At 46.9% G+C, this 19822-nt stretch overlaps 2 protein-coding genes across 12 annotated transcripts in view; both read right to left on the bottom strand.

Moving 5' to 3' along the window:
• Positions 1–549: 549 nt before the first annotated feature.
• prdm14 (PR domain containing 14) lies at positions 550–5379 on the bottom strand. The gene is made up of 8 exons (XM_076171334.1): positions 4728–5379; positions 4560–4613; positions 4209–4369; positions 3821–4091; positions 3521–3723; positions 2948–3049; positions 1348–1567; positions 550–867 (listed from the first exon to the last, which is right to left on the bottom strand). The coding sequence occupies exons 1-8, from the start codon at positions 5377–5379 to the stop codon at positions 698–700; spliced, it is 1833 nt and encodes a 610-aa protein (XP_076027449.1). The 3' UTR covers positions 550–697.
• Positions 5380–6894: 1515 nt separating this feature from the next.
• ncoa2 (nuclear receptor coactivator 2) overlaps positions 6895–19822 on the bottom strand; it is a 47510-nt gene continuing 34582 nt past the window's right edge. For 6 of the 11 annotated variants that reach the window (XM_076171283.1, XM_076171280.1, XM_076171282.1 and 3 more), the window contains 11 exons: positions 15996–16227; positions 15577–15783; positions 14896–15099; positions 14431–14557; positions 14142–14316; positions 13662–13958; positions 13457–13534; positions 12878–13358; positions 11869–12046; positions 11536–11764; positions 10489–10596 (listed from right to left, as the gene is read on the bottom strand). In XM_076171283.1, the coding sequence (XP_076027398.1) occupies positions 10555–10596; positions 11536–11764; positions 11869–12046; positions 12878–13358; positions 13457–13534; positions 13662–13958; positions 14142–14316; positions 14431–14557; positions 14896–15099; positions 15577–15783; positions 15996–16227 (2250 nt within the window). In that variant the 3' untranslated portion in view covers positions 10489–10554. Of the gene's footprint in view, positions 10467–10487; positions 10597–11535; positions 11765–11868; positions 12047–12877; positions 13359–13456; positions 13535–13661; positions 13959–14141; positions 14317–14430; positions 14558–14895; positions 15100–15576; positions 15784–15995; positions 16228–19822 lie in introns of those variants that run through there. The other 5 variants (XM_076171288.1, XM_076171287.1, XM_076171290.1 and 2 more) reach the window with 5 other exon arrangements.

The following is a 19822-nucleotide window of genomic DNA, read 5'->3' as shown; positions in this document are numbered from 1 at the left end:
TCTCAATTTAATGTTAAAAATGAAAGGTTTTTTTTTCTGGTCATTTTATGTATTATTTCTTTTAAACTCAGATTTATATCATTTATGCCAAAATAACATCAAGACAACAAAGTTTCCATGCTCTGATTTTTTATTTGTTTCTCATGAAAAAGCCGATGCTCATAAAGAACAAGGAATTTTTGAATTGCTTTTGCAGCCTTACAGTAAATTACAGTAAAAAATATTATCATTCATTATAAATTAAGAGGGAGGATAACATTTATTTTATACACAAATAAACAAAGACAAACCTACAATGATACAAAATCACTTTTCAAGCATTTATAGTCAATGCCAGAAAACCAAAAGCCAAATGTTTCCGCACATATTATTATCATCATTATTGTTGTAGAAAGTAATAACAACAATAATTATGGCATAACATTTGGCTTATTAAATCATTGCAGAGTGACAAAGCTTGAAGCCACAAAACACCAGAACACAACATATTAATATAAATAGATTTAGACACATTTTGCCTTTAAATTATTATTTGATCAATTCGACGTCATATTCCTGTAATTTCCTACTTTTCTTGTAGGACTAATTCCTTCACTATCTCGCATGGTTTCACCACAATAATTCCTGTATTGTTTTATTTTCTACCGTGGTCGAATCCTCCTGAGATGTATTTCAGGAGGATACGCCGTGATTGAGCCTAATTCCAGGGACGATATTCCGGGTTTAAAACTGTTAAACCGCTGTAAGGAAAATTTTGGCCGGAATTCTTCTGAATTTTTTGATTGTCCTTCACCGGAAACACGGATTCCTCCAGTGTCTCGGTCACCGGAGAAGAAGAAAGAACTGTGCTCTCCAAGAGTGGTCTTTCTGAGAGGAAACACACAAATACGTAATTTAATTAATACGGAATTCAAACTGATTCAATATTTTAACACTTTTTTTGTTGCAACAGTTCATTCTCTCGCTAATTAGACTCGCTACGGCTCTTATATCATAAATAGAAAAACACCAACATTTTCCGGTCACCAATAATAAACATAAACAACTGCAATCTAATATATATTAAAAGGAGACATTTGTGTATACAATGCCTTTAATTATAATATGTAATGTCATTTTGAAACTATTACTCTGTTATTTTTCAAACAATTTTTTCTCTCATTTAAAAGTAATTCATCAATACATTAAGGATTGATGAATTACTGAATTATTGAGATAATGTGGATAAAAATATATATAAACGAATTTGTTGAATTAAATAATAACAATACAATAATTAATGTCAATTTACATCCGGGTCTGTACCGCTCGTGCGTGTAAGAGAGGCTGGAGGATTCAATGTCTTACTTATGTGACTCTTCGCGTGGTACTTGAGCTCCTGCTCGTCCTGAAACGAGGCCCCGCACATGTCGCAGGCGTGGGTTTTGTCCTTGGCGTGGGTCCGGCGGACGTGACTGTCGTGGGCGGCGTGAGAGGCGAAGGCCTTGCCGCAGTGCTTACACTTGAAGGGCCGCTCCCCGGAGTGCTGGCGGATATGTGTGCGTAGAATACTGGAGGCGGTGAAGGCCTAAAAGTAGGACAAAACACACCGGATCAGAGATATTTTTCTATATTTAAAAACAAATATTTCGATTTTTATTTAACACAAGGCAACATAGAAGTCTGCTCCTGATTTAAACGTCTTAATTTGCCATTGGAACCGATAACATTAATGGCTGCATTCCATTTAGGTGTGTCAGCGTCAGAACTCTAGTTTATTCATGAGAATGGATGGAGGCTGAGCTAAATGGAATAGCGCCATCATTAATAGTAAAATAGCTGCTCTTTTCCCTGCATTTCTCCCATGAGAAGTCTGTGATTGGTCGAGAAACGTTCCAAACACCTTTTAAATCGAGTTTGATTTATTTATTTTGGCCGAATTCTCACAACAATGCTTATATTATACATTTTAACCACGCAGGCCACCTGTACATATAACAATTAATATGAAGAAACAACAACGTAATTCTTTTTTCTGTCCTTGTACAATTTTGTTATTTGTTTAGTTTACATTCCGCATACATCAGCAACAGAAATATTTATGAATGTTTGTTTTGTTCACGATTTGATTTATAGTTATTGGATTGTTATGACCTATATTGCGCAATAAAAGACGCAATTTAAAGATGAATAGGTGAGCGGCTCGTTACTTTAACATTAGCGATTTCCGTATGAAAGCAGCGTGACGCCTCCTGTAGCTGTTTACTGCGGGACTCGTGGCTTATCGCTCAAACTGTCCACGGCAACACAATGCGGATTAGGTTAAACAAAACCTCCCGTGGGTGAATAAAACAAACCAGGGGAGGATATCGAGAACAAAGGGCACCAAAAAAAAACTTTTGCCCATCCCGGGGTCGTAAATTAAAAGTATAATCTGCGCAGACAAAAGGGTGGGTGTACATCTGGCGATAATTAGCATGTAAGTGTGTCCGTGGAGCGTGTGCCGTCCACGGGGACAAAAGGCGACGAGGCTCCGGGTAGAAAAGAGATGAGCAATGAAACGACGGAGCTGCTAAATGGATCCGAAGAAAGCGTCCGAGGACACTGGAGGGAGTTAGCAGGAGCACAAGGAGGCCTGGAGCGCCTGGACTTTATTATTGCCCCACAACAGCAATAAAAACAAGGAGGGAAACGCGAGATAAAAGCATTTAACGCTGCCATTAGGTGAATGTCTGCATCTAATCATCGACCAACAACTACAAAAAAGGCCATGATTATTTTATTTCCCCAAAAAACCAAAAGGGAAATCGAGCAGGAATGCAGCCAAAGACCAAAGACACGCGAGGCCCATTACTGAAATCTCACTTCTGAGCTTTATAATTGAATAACTGAGATAATTAGAGGGGGAATCAGCATCTTTGCAGGCAGTTATAGTCTCTTAACTGCGTGGCCATGATGAGCTGCTTACCTTATTGCAGTAGACGCATTTGTACGGCCGCTCTCCGGAGTGTACACGCATGTGTTTGTTGAGGCTGGACGACTGGGAGAAACTCTTTCCACACACGGAGCACTGCGTGGAAAAACAAAGGAGAAATGAATACAATTACAAATAAAGACAAACGTCTAATACGTTGTTTTCTACTGAATTCTTCCACATGAAGTCTGCATATATTTTTAAGAGAGAGAATTCAGAAAAGATCTTGTAATGATTGCATTAAAATAAGTGGTTTGATTTGAGTTTGTAAAGGAAATAATGCATATAGTTTGCAGAAAATATAACTGCTGTGATGCGTTTACGGTCATCGCAAACAATCGGTTGTTGCTTTTACGAGGCATAGTAAAAAAATAGAAGCATCCGGTCCTGTAAGTGACGCAAGGAGCTGTTCTTTCAGCACCACACACACAAAAACACAAACACACACACAAAGGCACACACGCATCTAACGGTAAACGTTAAGTATGATAGTGATCGAGACCATTATTAGATAAACCAAACACCAAAACAGAACATAAATGTGTGTGCGAGTGTTCGTTTCCGTACCTTGTGAGGCCTGTGTTTCTCATGAACGTGTAATATGTGGATGCGTAATCTGTCCCTCTTCTCGAACGATCTGTTGCACAGGTGACACGGGAACTTCCGGTCGCCCTGGTCCACGCAGCGTGTGTACTTTAGGTGCTTGTCCCTGTAGTACTTGTAGGCAAACACCTTCCCGCATCTGTCGCACTTGAAGCCCTCGCCAGAATCTGTGGCAAACAAAGACGAATGTGTGTGAGCATGGAGGGATCAAAACAAAACAAACCGAGCAGGCAGTAGATGGAAGTCACAGCGTTAAATTCTGACCTTCACTGGAAGGAACAGCGTTGTTGTCCTGAGTGGGGTCCTTGAGTGTGAGCGGGATCCCCAGGAACTGCATGTAGCAGTCCCCGTACCACACCAGCAGCTCCTGCCCCGGCCGGATTTCCTTGCAGGCCTCGTAGAAGATCTGACCCTGGACCTGGACCGCTATCAGGTTCTGCTCCTCCGGGAAGCGAGCGCACTTCACTAAGGACATCCAGTTCCCTGAGCCCCCTCTGCCATCCACAAAGTGACTCAACCGGCCTTTCTCAAACACCTGGGGGAGGGAAAGGGGGTGCGTTCAATTAAGGATACATTTCCAGAAATAAACGAGTGGAATAATCAGGACTCAGCCCCCCAGGAGCTCAGATCCAGACTGCATAGACTTCATTACCTCCCACATCAGCGTGTTGTCGTCATATGTTTTGATCTCGCTGGTATTGACCAGTTTCCCCTGAAAAGGACCGAAGCGCGTCCCTTTAGGGATGCTGCTATTGTCTGTGAAAACCCCGCTGTGGGACACGTTTCCCCAGGCGGCCTGCTGGATTGTTAACCCTGCAACACAGGGACAGACAGGGACAAAATACCGTCAAACACCATCCGTCAAGTCATGAAATCACAAACACAGACAATAAAGGTTTAATTAAGTTTTAGTTAGGTTTAATTTGTGTATAACTTATATATGTGATGGAATGAAACAAGACATTTAAAATAGCATGAGAACATAAGAAAGACGTTGATTTACCTTCTGGAAGTTCAAGACTTGCTTTGTCCAGTGGGAGCATCTGGCTCTCAGAAACTGCAAAGAACAAACTCAAATTAGACAATCATAATAATAAAAACGATACAATAAGAAGCGCTCGTTGACTTATTAAATAATCACTATGGAAACGTCATTGTGTCCCATTCTCACCTGAGTTTCCGGGTAGGGACATCCCTGATATAGCGTGTCCCGCGCGGCGCTCCTGGTTGCCGGAGTAACCGTACAGCACCATGAACAAGTCGTCCTCGCTAAAGTTGTACGAGGCGCGCGCTATCTCCGGCGACAGTTCCGCTGCGCGCAGCCGAAACAAGCTCTCCTTAGGCGGGGAGGTGGTTGCAGAAGAGGCGGAGGGGGACCGCTCGCTGGACGGGCTGCTGAAGTCCGAAGAGAGGGGACCGGCGGCGTGTTCGGTCACCACGGCGGCCAGCTCCTCCGGTTTGGAGTACAGAGGGTGACCGGGCAACAGCTGACTCAGGTACGGGATTCCGGAGGCGTTCAACATGTGTTCGTGGAGGACGGAGGCGTGGTGGTGGTGGTGGTGGTGGCCGACCTGGGCGAGGACCGGAGGAACTCCGCCGGGGAGGCTGAGCGCCAGGGACGCCTGGGTGTCAGAGACCAGGCGACCGAGGGACTTGAGCGGGTGGAGGAAGCCGTGCGTCCTCGGGAAGAAGTCCATGTAGTGGTGGTGGTGTCCGGGGAGAGGAGCGGGGTAGAAGCCCCGGGCCGGGCTGCCCTTCAGCATGCCGGCCTGGTAGCTTTTGTCCTTCAGCACTACGGGGATGCTGGACAGGGACACCGACATGACGGCGGAGCGGAGGTTCAAGCGGTGGATAGAGGAGGAATCTGCCGGGGAGGAGAGAGGGGGAGAGATGGAGCAGGAGGGAGGGGGTCAGTTATTAAAGTTTAATGTCAGGAAATAAAAAAGGAAACGTGACATCAAAGAGACTCACCGCAATGGAATTTAAATGTCTCTTTTAATCTAAACAAGCAAGTGCTGTATGGACTTTCTTTAATAAAATAACAAACTAAAGAAAGCTGGGATGACAGGCAACTTAAAAACTAAAACACGAATTGACGTCATTGACACAACAAGCAACTGTTTTTACAAATAGAGATTCCTGCAGATGCAAATATCGGAACAAATCACTATTAAATAATGAAGACGGCAGCCTGGAGCCGATTTTGCAATATTTCCAGCTGAGAGGACACACAGCGGCTGTAAATGACTCCCTGGCACCCGGCGTGCGTGTGTGTGTGTGTGTGTTGATTTTAGGACGCGTTTCCCAGACAAATCAGGGTCACGACACTAATTATACAGAACAGTGCGGGCCAGAGGCAGAGGTCAGCATTAATGATGCTTGGCTTTTTATGGTCTGGACAATTACGATCATTCACATTACACCAGCAGAGAGAAATGACCAAGAGTGATTAACCAAATAAAGGAATAAGGAGGTAAATATCACTTACCTATAGTTTCTTTAGAGCCGAACTGATTCACGTTGAAGTTTGCTCCGTCATGTTCCCAAACACAAACAAACTGATGGAGTCCAGATTCCAGTCCTACAGGTTTCACAGCTGCAGTGTGTGTGTGGGGTGCAGGAAAAGCTCTCACTCTGCCTCTCTGTGGTCATCTGAGGGCATCCAGCTCATCCTCCTGTATACAGTCAGACGTGATGAAGACGCTTCCCGGCACCTTCCTCCTTATTGGCCGGGAGCCTCATGCATGTGAAAGCCCCGGAGGAATACATTTTCTCAGGCACAACCCACCCTCACCCTCACTTACCTAAAGCTCCTCTGCTCTTTCTCCGGCACAATGAGGGTGATTAAGAGGTTCCAAAACATTTCCATGTCGAGTCCCCGCTAAACACACACACACACAACTGAGATGTTATCTGAGGGACCCCTATAGATTAATGTTTGGGGGGAATCATTTCAAAAAGACAAATAGCTTTTATTCTAGGAATTCAGCAAGAAATTACTTTCATATTCATTAAAGCATAAATATGTGTATCATGTTAATTTCTGATCTATATATTGTATATATTTATATAAATGCAGATCATATAAATACATACAGTCCATGATTTGAAGATTATTAACGGATACCATCAGACACATGCAGTATATGTATAGATACACATATATACATACATACATTAGAGATATACATGCAGATATAAATGCTTCAATGTTCTTAAAGTCTCGGTTCTTCATACAATAAATTGATGAAAATGTGTAATTTATACTTTTTCTATACATTAACATGAATTACAGTCTAGTAAATATTGTATTATAGTGAAATGATGCAGTCACTCTGTTAAATATTGCAATAACAGAATTCTTTATTTACAAGGCAAAAAGCAACAGCGAAGCCATATTAGTTCACAACTTGCATAACTGTGGTTTTAACTTCTCTTTATCTAATTTTTGCATAAAACGCGCTCACACACACACACGCACACACACACACTAAGGTCGAAGCGGGTGTACAGTGTGATTTCTGTGAACAATCCAGAAAAGAAAGAAAGAAAAAAAAAAAACAATAAGATGTCTCCAGAAAGTCCATAGTATTTTACATATTGCTTCGATATCCCTATGTATCATCTGTACATACATAGCTCAACAGAGAGTGAGGGGGGGAGGGGTGAGGAGGGGGGGAAGGAGGAAGGGGTGAAAATAATACAGTGCTCAACCCAACACAGACAACAGAGAGCAATGATGGAGATCTAACAATGATGCACCCATTCAATATTGTACACAAGTCATTATACAAATTTATACAGAAAGCAGAAGAATGTACAAGAACAAGAACGGACGAAATCTAAGGCATTATGCTAGGGTTTGTAGCATTTCAAGGTTTTAGCTCTAAGAAATTGGCAGACGATACAAAAAGGGCATTTAAAGTTCTCCAAAACCATAAGTAAAGAGGAAAAAACACATATTGTTTAGTGGGTCCAAAGCCTGGATATATTTGGGGCAAAAGTTTCATTTGCACCTGTCCTCATTATAAATGCTAAAAAATGCATTGCTACCACATGGCTTTAAGTTCTTCTCAAAATCGTGACAATCTTTGGAAATTTGCCGGGCTGAGAGTGAGTCATGGCTCTGAAAGGCTTCTTCTGCACCACTCCTGTGTTTTTACAATCAAAACCTTTTTTTTTTCTTTATCAAAAAGCGTGCAGGATAAACACCGTGATGGAATCCAGACGTACTTTGGCCCAAAGTTGACTTGCTACAGTTTTCAAATTCAGTATTACAGGAGCGAACGCTAAATTTAAAAAAGAAGCATTAAGGGGCGATTCCTACTTAAAACGCTGAGGATTCCATGATGCGACTACATGACATCATGTTGGTCAATATCAGCTGATAAGTAACCCCCCGTCAGTCAGATCTCTAGGCCTTCTCCATGACGATACATTCAGAATTACTCTCTTCCTGTAGACCCTGTGAAGTGACATCATCACAAATTTCTCTGTACCACTTTTCTGTATAGTCTTGAACGATCAAAACTAAAAAGGAAAAAGCTGGTAGGATTCCACGTCCAATTGAGAGATGAGTTATTTGGCTTTGCTCCAAGTCTGCCCTGGGTTTAGAGTTGTTGATATAAAAAGTTTTTGTTTTTGAGGAAAATGTATTTCTGAGGTTTACAGGAGATGACGTGCGCTTGATCTTTAAAGGTCGAACCAAAACCCTGACCGGGTCAAAGAGGAGCGGCATAGCATCACTCAACACTTTACAGTTGCTGCCTGAGGTCATAAAATATGGCTAAGTGTCTGTCAGAGCAGATCTGGTGAACCGTGCAGTCTTAACTCTGACCTCTGCTATAGAAGATCGGCTGGAGGCACAGAGGGCAAAGGTCAACATTGGGGTGGGGGGAGGCGGGGGTATCGGGGTGAGGGGAGGGTCCATAGCCCGCAATCACCAACTACTTCCCTCCAGCGCTGCATAATCTAAACAGGAGACACGCGTGTGTGTGTGTGCATGTGTGTGTTCATGTGTGTACATGTGTGTGTGGATGTAGACTTTCTTGGTACAAACTGTAATAAAAAACTATGTGTTTTTAATACTGCATCCAAACATGGAGCAAAAACGTGTCCTTTAATCCAGGAATCTGTACAAAAATTACAAAACACAAAAAATATAACCTAAAAAAAAAAAAAACCCAAAAAGATTCTCAAGTCATTGTTATTGCTTGTTTACATCACACCAGAAACAGTTTGCACCTAGCAGCTCCAATGAAGCGTCTCCTCACTCCGGACAACATAGAAAGCGCACACACACGGACACACACACACGCACAAGGACACACACGCACACGGACGGACACACACATACACACTGTCTGTTACTTTGTTTGGAGTTGTAGTATGGCTGTGTGTCGTGTCGTTTCTCCTGTTGGGTTTTTTTTTTCTTTCTTTTTTTTTGTGTGTGGTAATCCTACGCTAAAGGCAGAGAAGCAAGCGATAATCTGTACACTGTATACACAGCAACCCCGCCCTCCCCTCCCTCCCCTCCCATCCATTCCCGCCCCCACCCACACCCCTCCTCCCCCCTACACACACACACACCGTCTGCGTCGTACCAGGACGTCGTCGGGAACGCCAACGCTCCGACTCCACTTCTTCCCCGAGGAACATAAACCAAAAGAAAGTGAGCAGACGAGGGGGTGAGGGGGTGACGGGGGTGAGAGAGTGAGGGATGCAGGGCAACCACGACCCGAAGGAACAAAATAAATAGGAAAGAAAATGTTTCACTTATTGGTATGTACAATCTCTGTAATTCACTTTTTCTTTTTTTTTTAAAACCATATGTAATTTTGACATCTTCTTCTTCTTCTTCTGAAACTACAGGACCGAGGTTGAACTCATGATTCAGGTTAATAGAAGAATCTTTCCAGAAAGAATACAACCATTATTGTTAAAATGATACAAAGTGCCTCTTTCGCACTTTCACAAATATTTTTTTCTCGTTGCTACCAGGATAAAGAATCATCTACAATAATTAAAACAAATCTATACAGAAAAATAAAACTTAATTAAATACACTATAAACCTCTTGACTAAATTAGTCTACTCATACAAATCACCAGTCCACTCAAACCATTCTTGCAGTGTTGCTCAAGATCAGTTTTTTAAACCATATATCTTCATTCTACATCTTAATTCTCACAAGAACAAATAAAAGAAGTTATATAATAATAATAATAATAATAATAATAAAATAAACAGCAAAAAGGCAAAACCGGCTAAGTTTGAGCTCCACCCACAATCAGAACGTAACTTGGAGTCTTTGCTGCCATTTTGGAAATACGTATGTGGGGGGGAGGGGGGGTCTCAAAAGTGTGAGATGGGCAGGAAATAGAACCAAAATCAGTGTATGTCAATTTGAGATGAGATTGTAAATGGCCGTTGTCCACTGAGAGGAATACATTCATCTGAACGAGGGATCCCACCCACTGCTGCCCCCTTGAGTCAGCGAGTGTCCCCCCAACTGGGAGGCCCGACAGTAAGTCACACTACGGTGAATGCAGCTGGACAGGCAGACAGACTGGCTCATCACAAGGCTCTCCTCCAGGAGGGTTAGGCGTGTTGGACAAGAGATCCACCATCCTTCTTCCCAAAACCTTCCAGCGTCCATCTGGGAATCCGGGCTCCTCCAGGGCCGCTGAAGAGGCCCGACGACCGGGACCGACGGCGAGGGGCGGGGCTGGGGGAGACGGGTCAGGGCGGGCGTACCTGCCCCCCCACACTGGGTGGTTTCAAAGGGGGGAGGTTGGGGGGTGGGGGGCTTACGTTGGTTGTACAATTTTAGAAAAGGCCCGACGTGCTCCATGGATCAGCTGATCACTGAGGGTTCAGGCAGAAACCTCCACGAGGGTCAACAGTATTTCTGCAGAGGGACGACAAACATTGTCTCCGTTAGTTCCGTGTGCACGACCGGAGGAGGGGGTGGGGGGGGGGAGGGAGGAGGAGGGGGGTCAGGCGAGTGCGAAACGTGAACCTGCGGACCTTGAACTTGCCTGGAGGAGAATCAGCCACAAGCACAGGAGGAGACAAATGATTAGAAACCGCCATCAAACCTAAAACAGGTCAGCCTGCGCTAATGGCCCAAGGGTAAATAATTGAAATAATCTGAGTGCCAATATGTTTCTATAAACAAGACGGGAGGGAGTAAATCTAGTGACAGATATACTGGTATGTTAACAGTCTGAAGTGCAGACGATCAAACAGCAGCACCTTGGTTAAATATTCATGGACTTTTATTGGGCTTAAAAGCATCACAGGCACGTACGCACACGCTGCAGCCCACGGGACGGGGGAGCGAGTGAACGAGCGAGCGAAGAAAGACGAACACCACGAGCGCTGAGTTAATGACAATCAGCAGTGACGGCGTGTTTACATAGCAACATTCACCCCGGATACGATTCACCTGCTGTCATCTCTCCACAAAGGGAGTGTGTGTGTGTGTGTGTGTGTGTGTGTGTGTGTGTGTGTGTGTGTCAGAGTCATGCACGGGCAGAAGTTTCCGTGTCGCGTGAGAGCCGAGCCGAGCCGAGCCGAGGAGGCCGCAGTCCAGACGGGCCGGCCTTTGAGCGTAATACAGTAACGTCTATACGGTCTAATTGGTCTGGCTCTTAAGTGCCCGCTGCTAATTACATCATTGTCCTCTAAGTTCAAGCCGAGCAGCAGAACTCTGGCCGGAGGAGTTACGTAAACTAGCCCGGTAAATTATTCACTAGCGCGGCTGTTCAATAAGTGTACCCAGACACTTAGGGCCTCACCATAAGACAAAGACGCACATCAGAGAAAGACTCAAGCTTTTAGTTTTTTTCTGGGTCCCTTGTTTACAGGGGAAAACTTATGGGTTCCATTTTGCGCGTCCGACTCATAAAACAGGATCCCTACGAGGGGCCAACGAGGTCACGCCTCTGTCCAGTCCGGTTCGGTCCGGCCCTTACCTGCTCTTGCCCCATGGAGGACATGCCGGACGACGGCCCCGAGGCCATGGACGTGACGCTCATCTGCCCGGCCATCTGGCCCATGCTGCCGCTCGCCATGTTGGGCGCCATGGAGACGCTGTTGAGGTTCATGCCACTGCCGTTGTACATGTTACTGTTACTCTGCTGGGAGAACTGGGGAGACGCTTGCTGCTGAGCGAACATACTGGGGAGACGGGGCGAAAGCAATCTGGATCAAGATGGGATGGAAACAGTCACGTTATGGAACACAGGAACAACACAGAAACAACACTTATTATGGGATGGACAGGAGAATCTTTAACCATCTCTCACCTGTTACTGCCGATGTTCCCCTGTTGCCAGCCGTTAATGTCAGGGGAGCTCTGGAAAGTGGCGTTTCCCTGGCCCTGCTGCATCATGGGGGACTGGGCGTGGGCCATGCGGGGGGACAGCATGGGGCTCTGAGGGGCGCCGGGTCCTCCGAACCCTCCGTCTGCCTGTTGGCTCATACCTGTGATGAAGGCATCGAGACGGGTTAACAAGGCTATGTGTGCAGAGAGAACTAACTGAACCAAGGAAGGAGGAGTGTGGGAACATTTATCCTTAAATATAAAAACACACAAACATGCCACAGGGACCCACAAGATATACAGAACAACTCTCAATAAGATGAAGTTGGATTAGTGCGGCTGGTTGCACGCAGGACTACTGGCAGGCGGCGGGTGTTAAACACATGCACGTAAGCAGTGAACAGGCAAGGAACTAGGGAGTAAGGGGACGAGGGAACAGTTGAGGACAGTAGGGAGGGTGGCAGAGGCTGGTGGAAGTCTGTACGAACCCGCTCCATCACATTAAGGAGTTAAGGATCCTTCAAACGTGTTGTTAGATAAATCATCATTATGAGAGATCATCACGTGAACGCAGCGTCAGACTGATGATGTCACTGCAGAACTCAGGGTCAGTGTGTTTATAAGAACAGTGGGTCAGGGGATAACAGTACATGTGCTCCTGGTGCCCTCTGGTGGAGAGACTGTATGCTCTCAGTCTAAGGACACCATGTTGGTAGAGCTTAAGTATAAGATTAGGACTGAGGACATACATGTACGGTACATTAGGATGTAAACACTCAGAGTTAAGGTTTGTGTGTTTACAGTGTGATTCAGTCTCAGCTCATCAACTACAAAATCAGATGATTGCAACAAAAGAAATAATTATGTGATGTTTTGCGACAGGAGACACAATGGGGCACATAAACACAAAAATACACACACACACACACACACACGGAGGAGGGTTGGCAGGGTGAAAGTGTGCGGTAAGGCCGCGGGTGTGGGAGCAGTACCTGAGTTGGGAAACTGAAAGGCACTGTGCTGCATTTGGGGGCTGAGTACGGCCCCGTACTGTCCGCCCATCATATTTGTGTTTCCCATCATCATCTGTGAGGAGGAGGAGGAGGTGGAGGAAGAGGAGGAGGTGCCATGCAGGTGGAGCTGGGGGTTGGGGGGAAGAGAAGGCAGGCTGGGGGACAGAGGGGAGGAGAAGGGGCTGGTAGGAGGAGGTGGCGAGGCCAGGCCTGTACTGGTACCGTAGCTGGGCGGGTAGGGGAACTGTTGGGGGTTGGCCTGGGGGATCCGGGGGTTACTCATGCCTCCGGCGGCCATGTTGGGCGGTAGGTTGAGGCCCTGGGCCCTCATAGCCAGGCTCCTTTGCTGCTGGACCTGCTGGGCCTGTTGAACCTGCTGCTGCTGCTGCTGCCTTTGTCTGAGGTGGTTACTGAGCAGCTCCCGCTTATGCTGCGCCAACATCTGAGCATTGATGGTCCCCTGGAAGTGAGAAGAGAGGAATGTGAAACTCAAGCCTTACCAAGAAACCGCAGTACTGGCACTAATCACATCTTGTGGTTGCTTGAAGGTTGATCTACCTGGTTTGGAGCGCTGGCTCGAAGAGGTAGGTTCACATTTGAGACGCCACTCATCTGATTCATCATTGGCTGGCGATTCTAGGAGGATGACACATAGGTAGAAAATGTCACTCTTTCCAAAACCTCCAACACAACCTGAGTGATCACATAAGACAGAAATGAGTCTGACTCCCAGCAGTACAGGGGACAGGAAGTGCATGTGTACCTGTTGTGACTGTAGCCGGTGCTGAAGCTGCAGCCGTAGTGTGTTGGGCTGGTTGGGGACGACCCCGGCGGGCCTGAGTCCGGGCCGAGCCTGCATTCTCATCATGGGGTAACCCGGCCGTGGACCCATCTGACCAGCCATGGGATGGAAGCCCGGCTCCTGCATGGGGGCGCCGGGATAGCCCCTCTGAGCCATGTGGGATGGCGGGGGACCAAACTGTTGGCCGTACATGGGGGGCTTCTGCTCCAACATTATGGAGGGGTCCTGCGGGAACTGGTCCTGTTCCAATGATTGGCTCTGAAACCGGAAGAAACATTTGGAACGTGCTTCTATGTTCATCACAGATAGACAGGAAAAGTAGAAGAATCAGAAGAGTTAAATGCAACTGAATGCAAAGAGATCAAACTGAACAAACTGAACAAACTAAACTCATGACAGAAGGAGGTGAAGCCTGTAAAGGACAGGAAAGATAAAAGTCACCTGTTCTACCAAAGCAGGGATGCCGAGGGCCCGATCGATCTCCTCCAGGCCGTCGAAGTCTTTGAGTGCGGTGTAAAGCTGAGACAGCAGGGCCCCTTCATCCACAGGACCCCCCTCACCAGAGCCCAGCCCTGGGCCACAGATCAGTTCATCCTGGGGGGCCGGGTGCACGGGCCTGGGATGAGAGGACAGAAGATTAGTCACCATGAGCAGAAACAAACTTGGTCCGTTCTAATTTGTGATTCAGACCCTGACCCGTGTGTGTGTGTGAGCAGGAGAGGTGTCTTACCTGCTCTGGTTTACAAAAGGTGGCGGCTCAATGGGCATCATGCTGTCTGGCCAGGGGGCCGTCTGGTTGGGTGGAGGCTGCTGCTGGGAGAAATGGCTGACCATGCCAATATCCATATCAGGTTGAGCTAAGAGGAGGACAAAGACAGAAGATATTAAAGCTAAGTACTTAACTTATCAGCTGATGTGCATTACAACTATAGGCACTTTGGTTCATGGGAAAAATGAGAACTGAATGGGGGTCAATATTCAGTTTAAACATGAATATCTCAGACACAGGTTGAGTTAAGATGTAACATGAAGGTGTTGTAACATGCCACTAGGTGGCAGCAGAGCTCCATGCTGAGCAGCAGAGTGTTTGACTCAGTGTAGCTTCAGGGAGTGTAGGGTGAGCTTTATGTTGGTGGGTCAATCTGATTTCTATAACTGCATTTAAACTATGGGGTTTGCATTTCCAGGGTCTCACCGTTGGCCATCATGGGGGCCTGGAGCATCTGCCTAGGTCCTGGCTGGCTGTTGGGTCTCATGGGGACGTTGTTGGGGCCCATCCTGCCCTGCATGGCACCTTGCTGCCCGGGCCCAGATGCTCCCAGAGGAGGGGCGGAGGCCGAGCCCACCCAGCCATCCTGCTGCTGCATGCTTGGCCGCGGCCCACCGGGACCCATGAGCCCTGCAAGAAGAAACGGAGGGTGAGAAGGACGTGACGGTGAGGAACTTAAGCGGAGAGAGGACGCGCGCCGCAGCTCTGATGCAACGGCACAAATCAGGGGAAAAGCCGTCTATGCAGAGCAGGGGGTTGTATGATGACAGCTAATATGTGGGAGTGACAGTGAAGGGGAGCTTTGTGCCAGCGTGGGTGAGTATCTGCTTCCTGTCACAGGAAGTGAGTCACTGTGTCATGACATGATATGTCACAGGCTGAGAAAAAGACAGGCAGACAGAGAGACACACACACACACACAGAGAAAACAGGAGCTTTCCACAGAATCTGTAAATCAGCTGTAATTGTTAAACTAAAACCAACATTGTTGCAAACGTGCGTCTTCCACTTGTTTTGCTGTCATCACACATCAGGAAACAGCAGCACACACACATACATTTAACAAAACATAAAAACATCCGTTACAAACTCAACTGTCACACACACCTGTGTTGACCATGGCAGCCTGGCTGGGCATCATACCGTGACTTCCCACCATGCCTTGCTGCTGCTGCTGTTGCATGAGAGCATAGGGGCTGGTGGTCCTCATGGGGTACTGTAATGAGGGCTGCTGGGGGGACACGTTCATGTCCAGAGACACACTCCTCACAGGCAGACCCCGGCCCGGCTGGCCTGGTCGGACACTGACAAAGTCTGAAGGCAGGAGAGGAACACGGTTCAACTTTAATCCAAATGAAGTCCAGAAACTTCCAGAACAATATGTAAACTCTATAGGGGATAAACTTTTGAATTTACAACTTTACTATTTGTGTTAAGTGCAGAGGACTTTATGTGGTTTTGGCATATTTATGACCCTGCCTGAAGAGTGTATGAGCTGCAGTGCACAAGTATTGGATGAGACTCACTAGTTGGACCGATGCCAGGCCCAATGGCTCGATGTTGTTGTTGTTGCTGCTGCTGCTGCTGCTGCTGCTGCTGCTGCGCTGCCAGGGCAGGATTGTTCTCCGACATCTGTAGAATGTCGTTGATGATGTTCTGTTTGTCCATGGGGCTGGGCAGCGAGACGGGCCGCGGCTCGCAGAAGAGCTGCGGCTGGGCGTTCTGCAGGTCGTTCAGGATGTCATCCAGCTCCGACGACTGAGGACAAAACGGGAGAAAAATGTCGGGTGAGCTGTGGTTGGGGGAGGGGAGGGGAGCAGAGGGGAGCAGAGGTTTCCATTGAGCCGGCGTACACGTGTCAGACTTGTGCACTTTTATTCTGAGTGAAATCTGAAATGGTTTTTGTCACTTGAATGTGTCGCCGTCTTCATGTGGGAGAGAAGAAGAGCAGCGTTCCTTGCTGATAACACGGCACAGAGCACAGGAGGAGATGGACCACTTTCCACCGAATCTAGGCCACACTTCACTTCGACTTAGCTTATCAGCCCGACACACAACACGCCGCTTATCGGCCGATGCTGCGTGCGGATACGCAACACAACAAACCCTTTACCCAAACACGGCCGACAAAAACACCACGTTAACGCAAACGGCACCTTCTTCATCCTTCCCCGTGAGCTCGGTGACAATACAGACAGAGAACATACGCCACTACTGATGCTGCCGTCTGCTGAGTAATACGGTGGAAAAGGAAAACAAGAGGTGGCAGCGTTTTGGTGCCAAAGTTTGAGCCGGTCTCGGCTCTACGAGTGTAAACAGCGGTGGCGAGACTCCGTAGCGTGACCCAGGGCTGTAATCGTATACAGCTGGGCCGCACAGCATTATCTACACTGCTTTGGTTTAATTTGTTTTTTTTCGCGCAACTATCTTGACACAGAGACGACGCCAGGCCAAGGCCACGCTTCAGAATATGAGTCTGAAACTAAACAACACTGTACCTAAAGGTCAGAGCTAACATATGTGAGAGAGGATGTTATTGTTTATGTGGCAGAGGTTGTAAAAATGTGAAAACACGAACAATGACTGAATACAAAGCTCCTGGAAAGTAGTTTTGATTGTCATTTTAAAGTTACACCCTTCTGTCTTAGGATACATGGCCAAAACAACAGCTTGAACTTATAGTATAATGCTATCCAATAGAAAGCCTCCATAAGCTTGGACCTTCAAATACCCAAACACAGGCGTCAGGTCCTCTGGTGCGTTTACTGCAGGGCTCTTGCGACAGACTGCATTACAATGGCAGGAGAGAAAAAGAATGTTATGGCTAAGGCGTATTAATCAATATACCACATTGAGACATCAACATGGGCGATCGCATTGCTTAACAGGGGGGGGAGAAAGAGAAAGAGAGAGAGAGAGAGAGAGAGAGGAGCCTGAGGAACTTACTATAAATAAGTTGTAATGCCGCTAAGCCACCGCCAGAGAGCAGCACACCTGAAACCACAGGCTTCGCCTCATGGTGACATACTGTACAGTAGGAATCCACACACGCCTGCTCTCTTTCTGTTAGATCCTCTATGTTCTAGATAATATGGGGATTAGATCTGTAAGGCATGTGAACGCCGTGGAAAGGGACAGATAAGGGGAGGATATCTGTGGCAGCCAAGGACTCAAGGCCTGACCACGACTGCCTGCCTTATTATTATTATTATTATTATTATTAAGACGATTCCGCTCCGCCGCCTTGGAAGGTCCTGCTGGTAACAACACACGTACGCGTCCACATGAAGAGACGCACGGGTAGCTGCACCGCTCGACCGCCATTCTGAGCAGCAGACAAACGTACAGGATATGTGGAGGAGAGACGGAGAGGGAGGGAGGGAAGCAGAGTGGTTGGTGGGAGAGAGAGAGAGAGAGAGAAAAGCCCTAATGAGGTCAGGCATGATGTAATGCTCCTATACACTCTCAGATTGCTCCCTTCCTCCTCCTCCTCTCACTTTCAATTCTCTCTACTTCTCTAGTTGTTTTTACCCTTAATAGGTCCCATTTCTACCCATCCCTCACTCCTCTTTTTTCAGCGCGTCGATGCATGCGGTGCAGTTTTCGCCGTTCTCGACTGCTCCCTACTTAGGGGCCTGTAGACCTGAGGGGCCTTGAACATGACGTGAGACAATCCCACGCGGAACAATCGATTCCTTTTCCTATACGCACCCGTCCTGATGTAGACTCGGCGTGAACATTACGTAGGCCGAGTCGGCGACGGCGTGTAGGAAAAGAAACGAGGAGTCGGGTGTGAAAGACAACCGCCGCATTTCCGTCAAAGGAAAAGCCCCTTCAGCGCCAAATCACGTCTTTTGTCAGAATGTAGGGGCGCTTGTTTTCCTTCGTTGCTGGCGAGTGATGCCATCTTATTAGGTTTGATTGTTTTAATATTGCAGCATTGGTGCAGTATTTTACCTTTTCCTTTAAGCTTTAATGGGATTCTTTGTAGGACTTCAGAGCTGCTGTACTGAATCATTGTCATACTCGCCGCTGTGACTTCACACTGTGACTGGAGTGACGTTTTGTATTTGGATGCATTAAGGAGCCTGGAAGCCTTAGAGCGTCCTGGCACACTAGACCCTGACAATCCAAAAAGCCTGTAACTGAACCGAGGCGGGACGCCGACGACTCATCTATCTGGCAACGGCGACTGTTTTGAAGTTTCCGCGGCAGCTGTCAGTGCCGCTATAGTGTGTGTGAGAGAGAACGAGAGAAAGGAGCAGGGTGTGGAAAAAATTTGGGGGCACTTTTGAAAGATTTGTGAAGTTGAGGAGTCACAGTGAGGCTGGCGGTGACATTAGGGCGTGAAAAAGGAATATGAGGCAATCTGGTGTGGGATAATTTCGCTGACTCAGCCATTTGTTTTCCTCCTCTCTCAGTATTCCGGGTCACGGTGGGTTCAGGTTGTTGAGACCTGCGAGTGTCAACACGGGTCTAAACAAATACTTCATTCTCTGCTGAGCTTTATCGCAGGGAAACTTCTCTGTAGTTCCTCTATTTGTGAGGCGTGTCAGCTGCGATGATGAAACCCATCTGAAGTTTCCGTGTCAGATTACAGCCTGTCGATCAAAAGACAACTTCCTCCGCAATCACCCGATATTTATCAAGAAGCTACACTTTGGCTTTCCGTCGCAGAGTTTTCTTCTTCAGCAAATACAAAATTATTAGATCAGCCACCGTGATACTGTTTAAAGTAGGCCCACACACACACACACACACACACTCGGAACGCAGAGATAAGTGTATAGAATCCCAGGGGAGGAGTCCACCATGCCTTCACTCCCCGTCATCGGCCATGAGCTAAGCCACCGCCGCTCTGCTCTGCTCTGATTTCTCATTTAGCTCCGGTCCGGCCATCAATAATTCAGCCCTCAAACAATCATGAGAGGAAGAGAGGCGGAGAGATGGAGGGATGGAGGGAGAAGGACAGAGAGAGGGAGGGAGAGAGAGAGAGAGCGGTGGGTGAGGTGGAATCAAGTGAAAATGAGAGGAGTTTCAGCTCATAAAATCTGTTTCATCGTATGGCCAAACAGCTGATTCTTCCCCGCGCACTTACGTAACGCTCTTGTTCATACGTCTCTGTGATGAGGCACCGTTTGAAATCAATTAGTGTACATGAGTGAGTGTGTGTGTGTGTTGTATACTGGTCACTTGTCGACGTAGGAAACATTCGGTGTGGCCGCACATTTCTCTGTTTCCGCTCTCTTCCCTGCATTAATTCTCTGCGTCGCTCGTTCTACGCGCGGCTCTCCCTCTCTCTCCTCCATCTCCATGGCAGCGGAGGGGACGTACAGGAACATATGGCTCATCA

Source organism: Genypterus blacodes, unplaced genomic scaffold (genome assembly GCF_046128005.1).
Source record: "Genypterus blacodes isolate CSIRO-AG114 ecotype Tasmania unplaced genomic scaffold, CSIRO-AGI_Gbla_v1 ptg000245l_1, whole genome shotgun sequence".
Classification (NCBI taxonomy): Eukaryota; Metazoa; Chordata; class Actinopteri; order Ophidiiformes; family Ophidiidae; genus Genypterus; species Genypterus blacodes.
The sequence above is the reverse complement of the archived record's forward strand: the minus strand, read 5'-3'. Positions and strand labels throughout refer to the sequence as shown.

Bases quoted from the DNA above. Each gene is read 5' to 3' on its own strand.
- prdm14 (XM_076171334.1), bottom strand. From the start codon at position 5,379: ATGTCGGTGTCCCTGTCCAGCATCCCCGTAGTGCTGAAGGACAAAAGC. The intron at 4,370-4,559 runs GTAAATCAACGT...CCTGTGTTGCAG, and splicing joins AAGTCTTGAACTTCCAGAAG to GGTTAACAATCCAGCAGGCC. The intron at 3,050-3,520 runs GTACGGAAACGA...TTTTCCACGCAG, and splicing joins AGAAACACAGGCCTCACAAG to TGCTCCGTGTGTGGAAAGAG.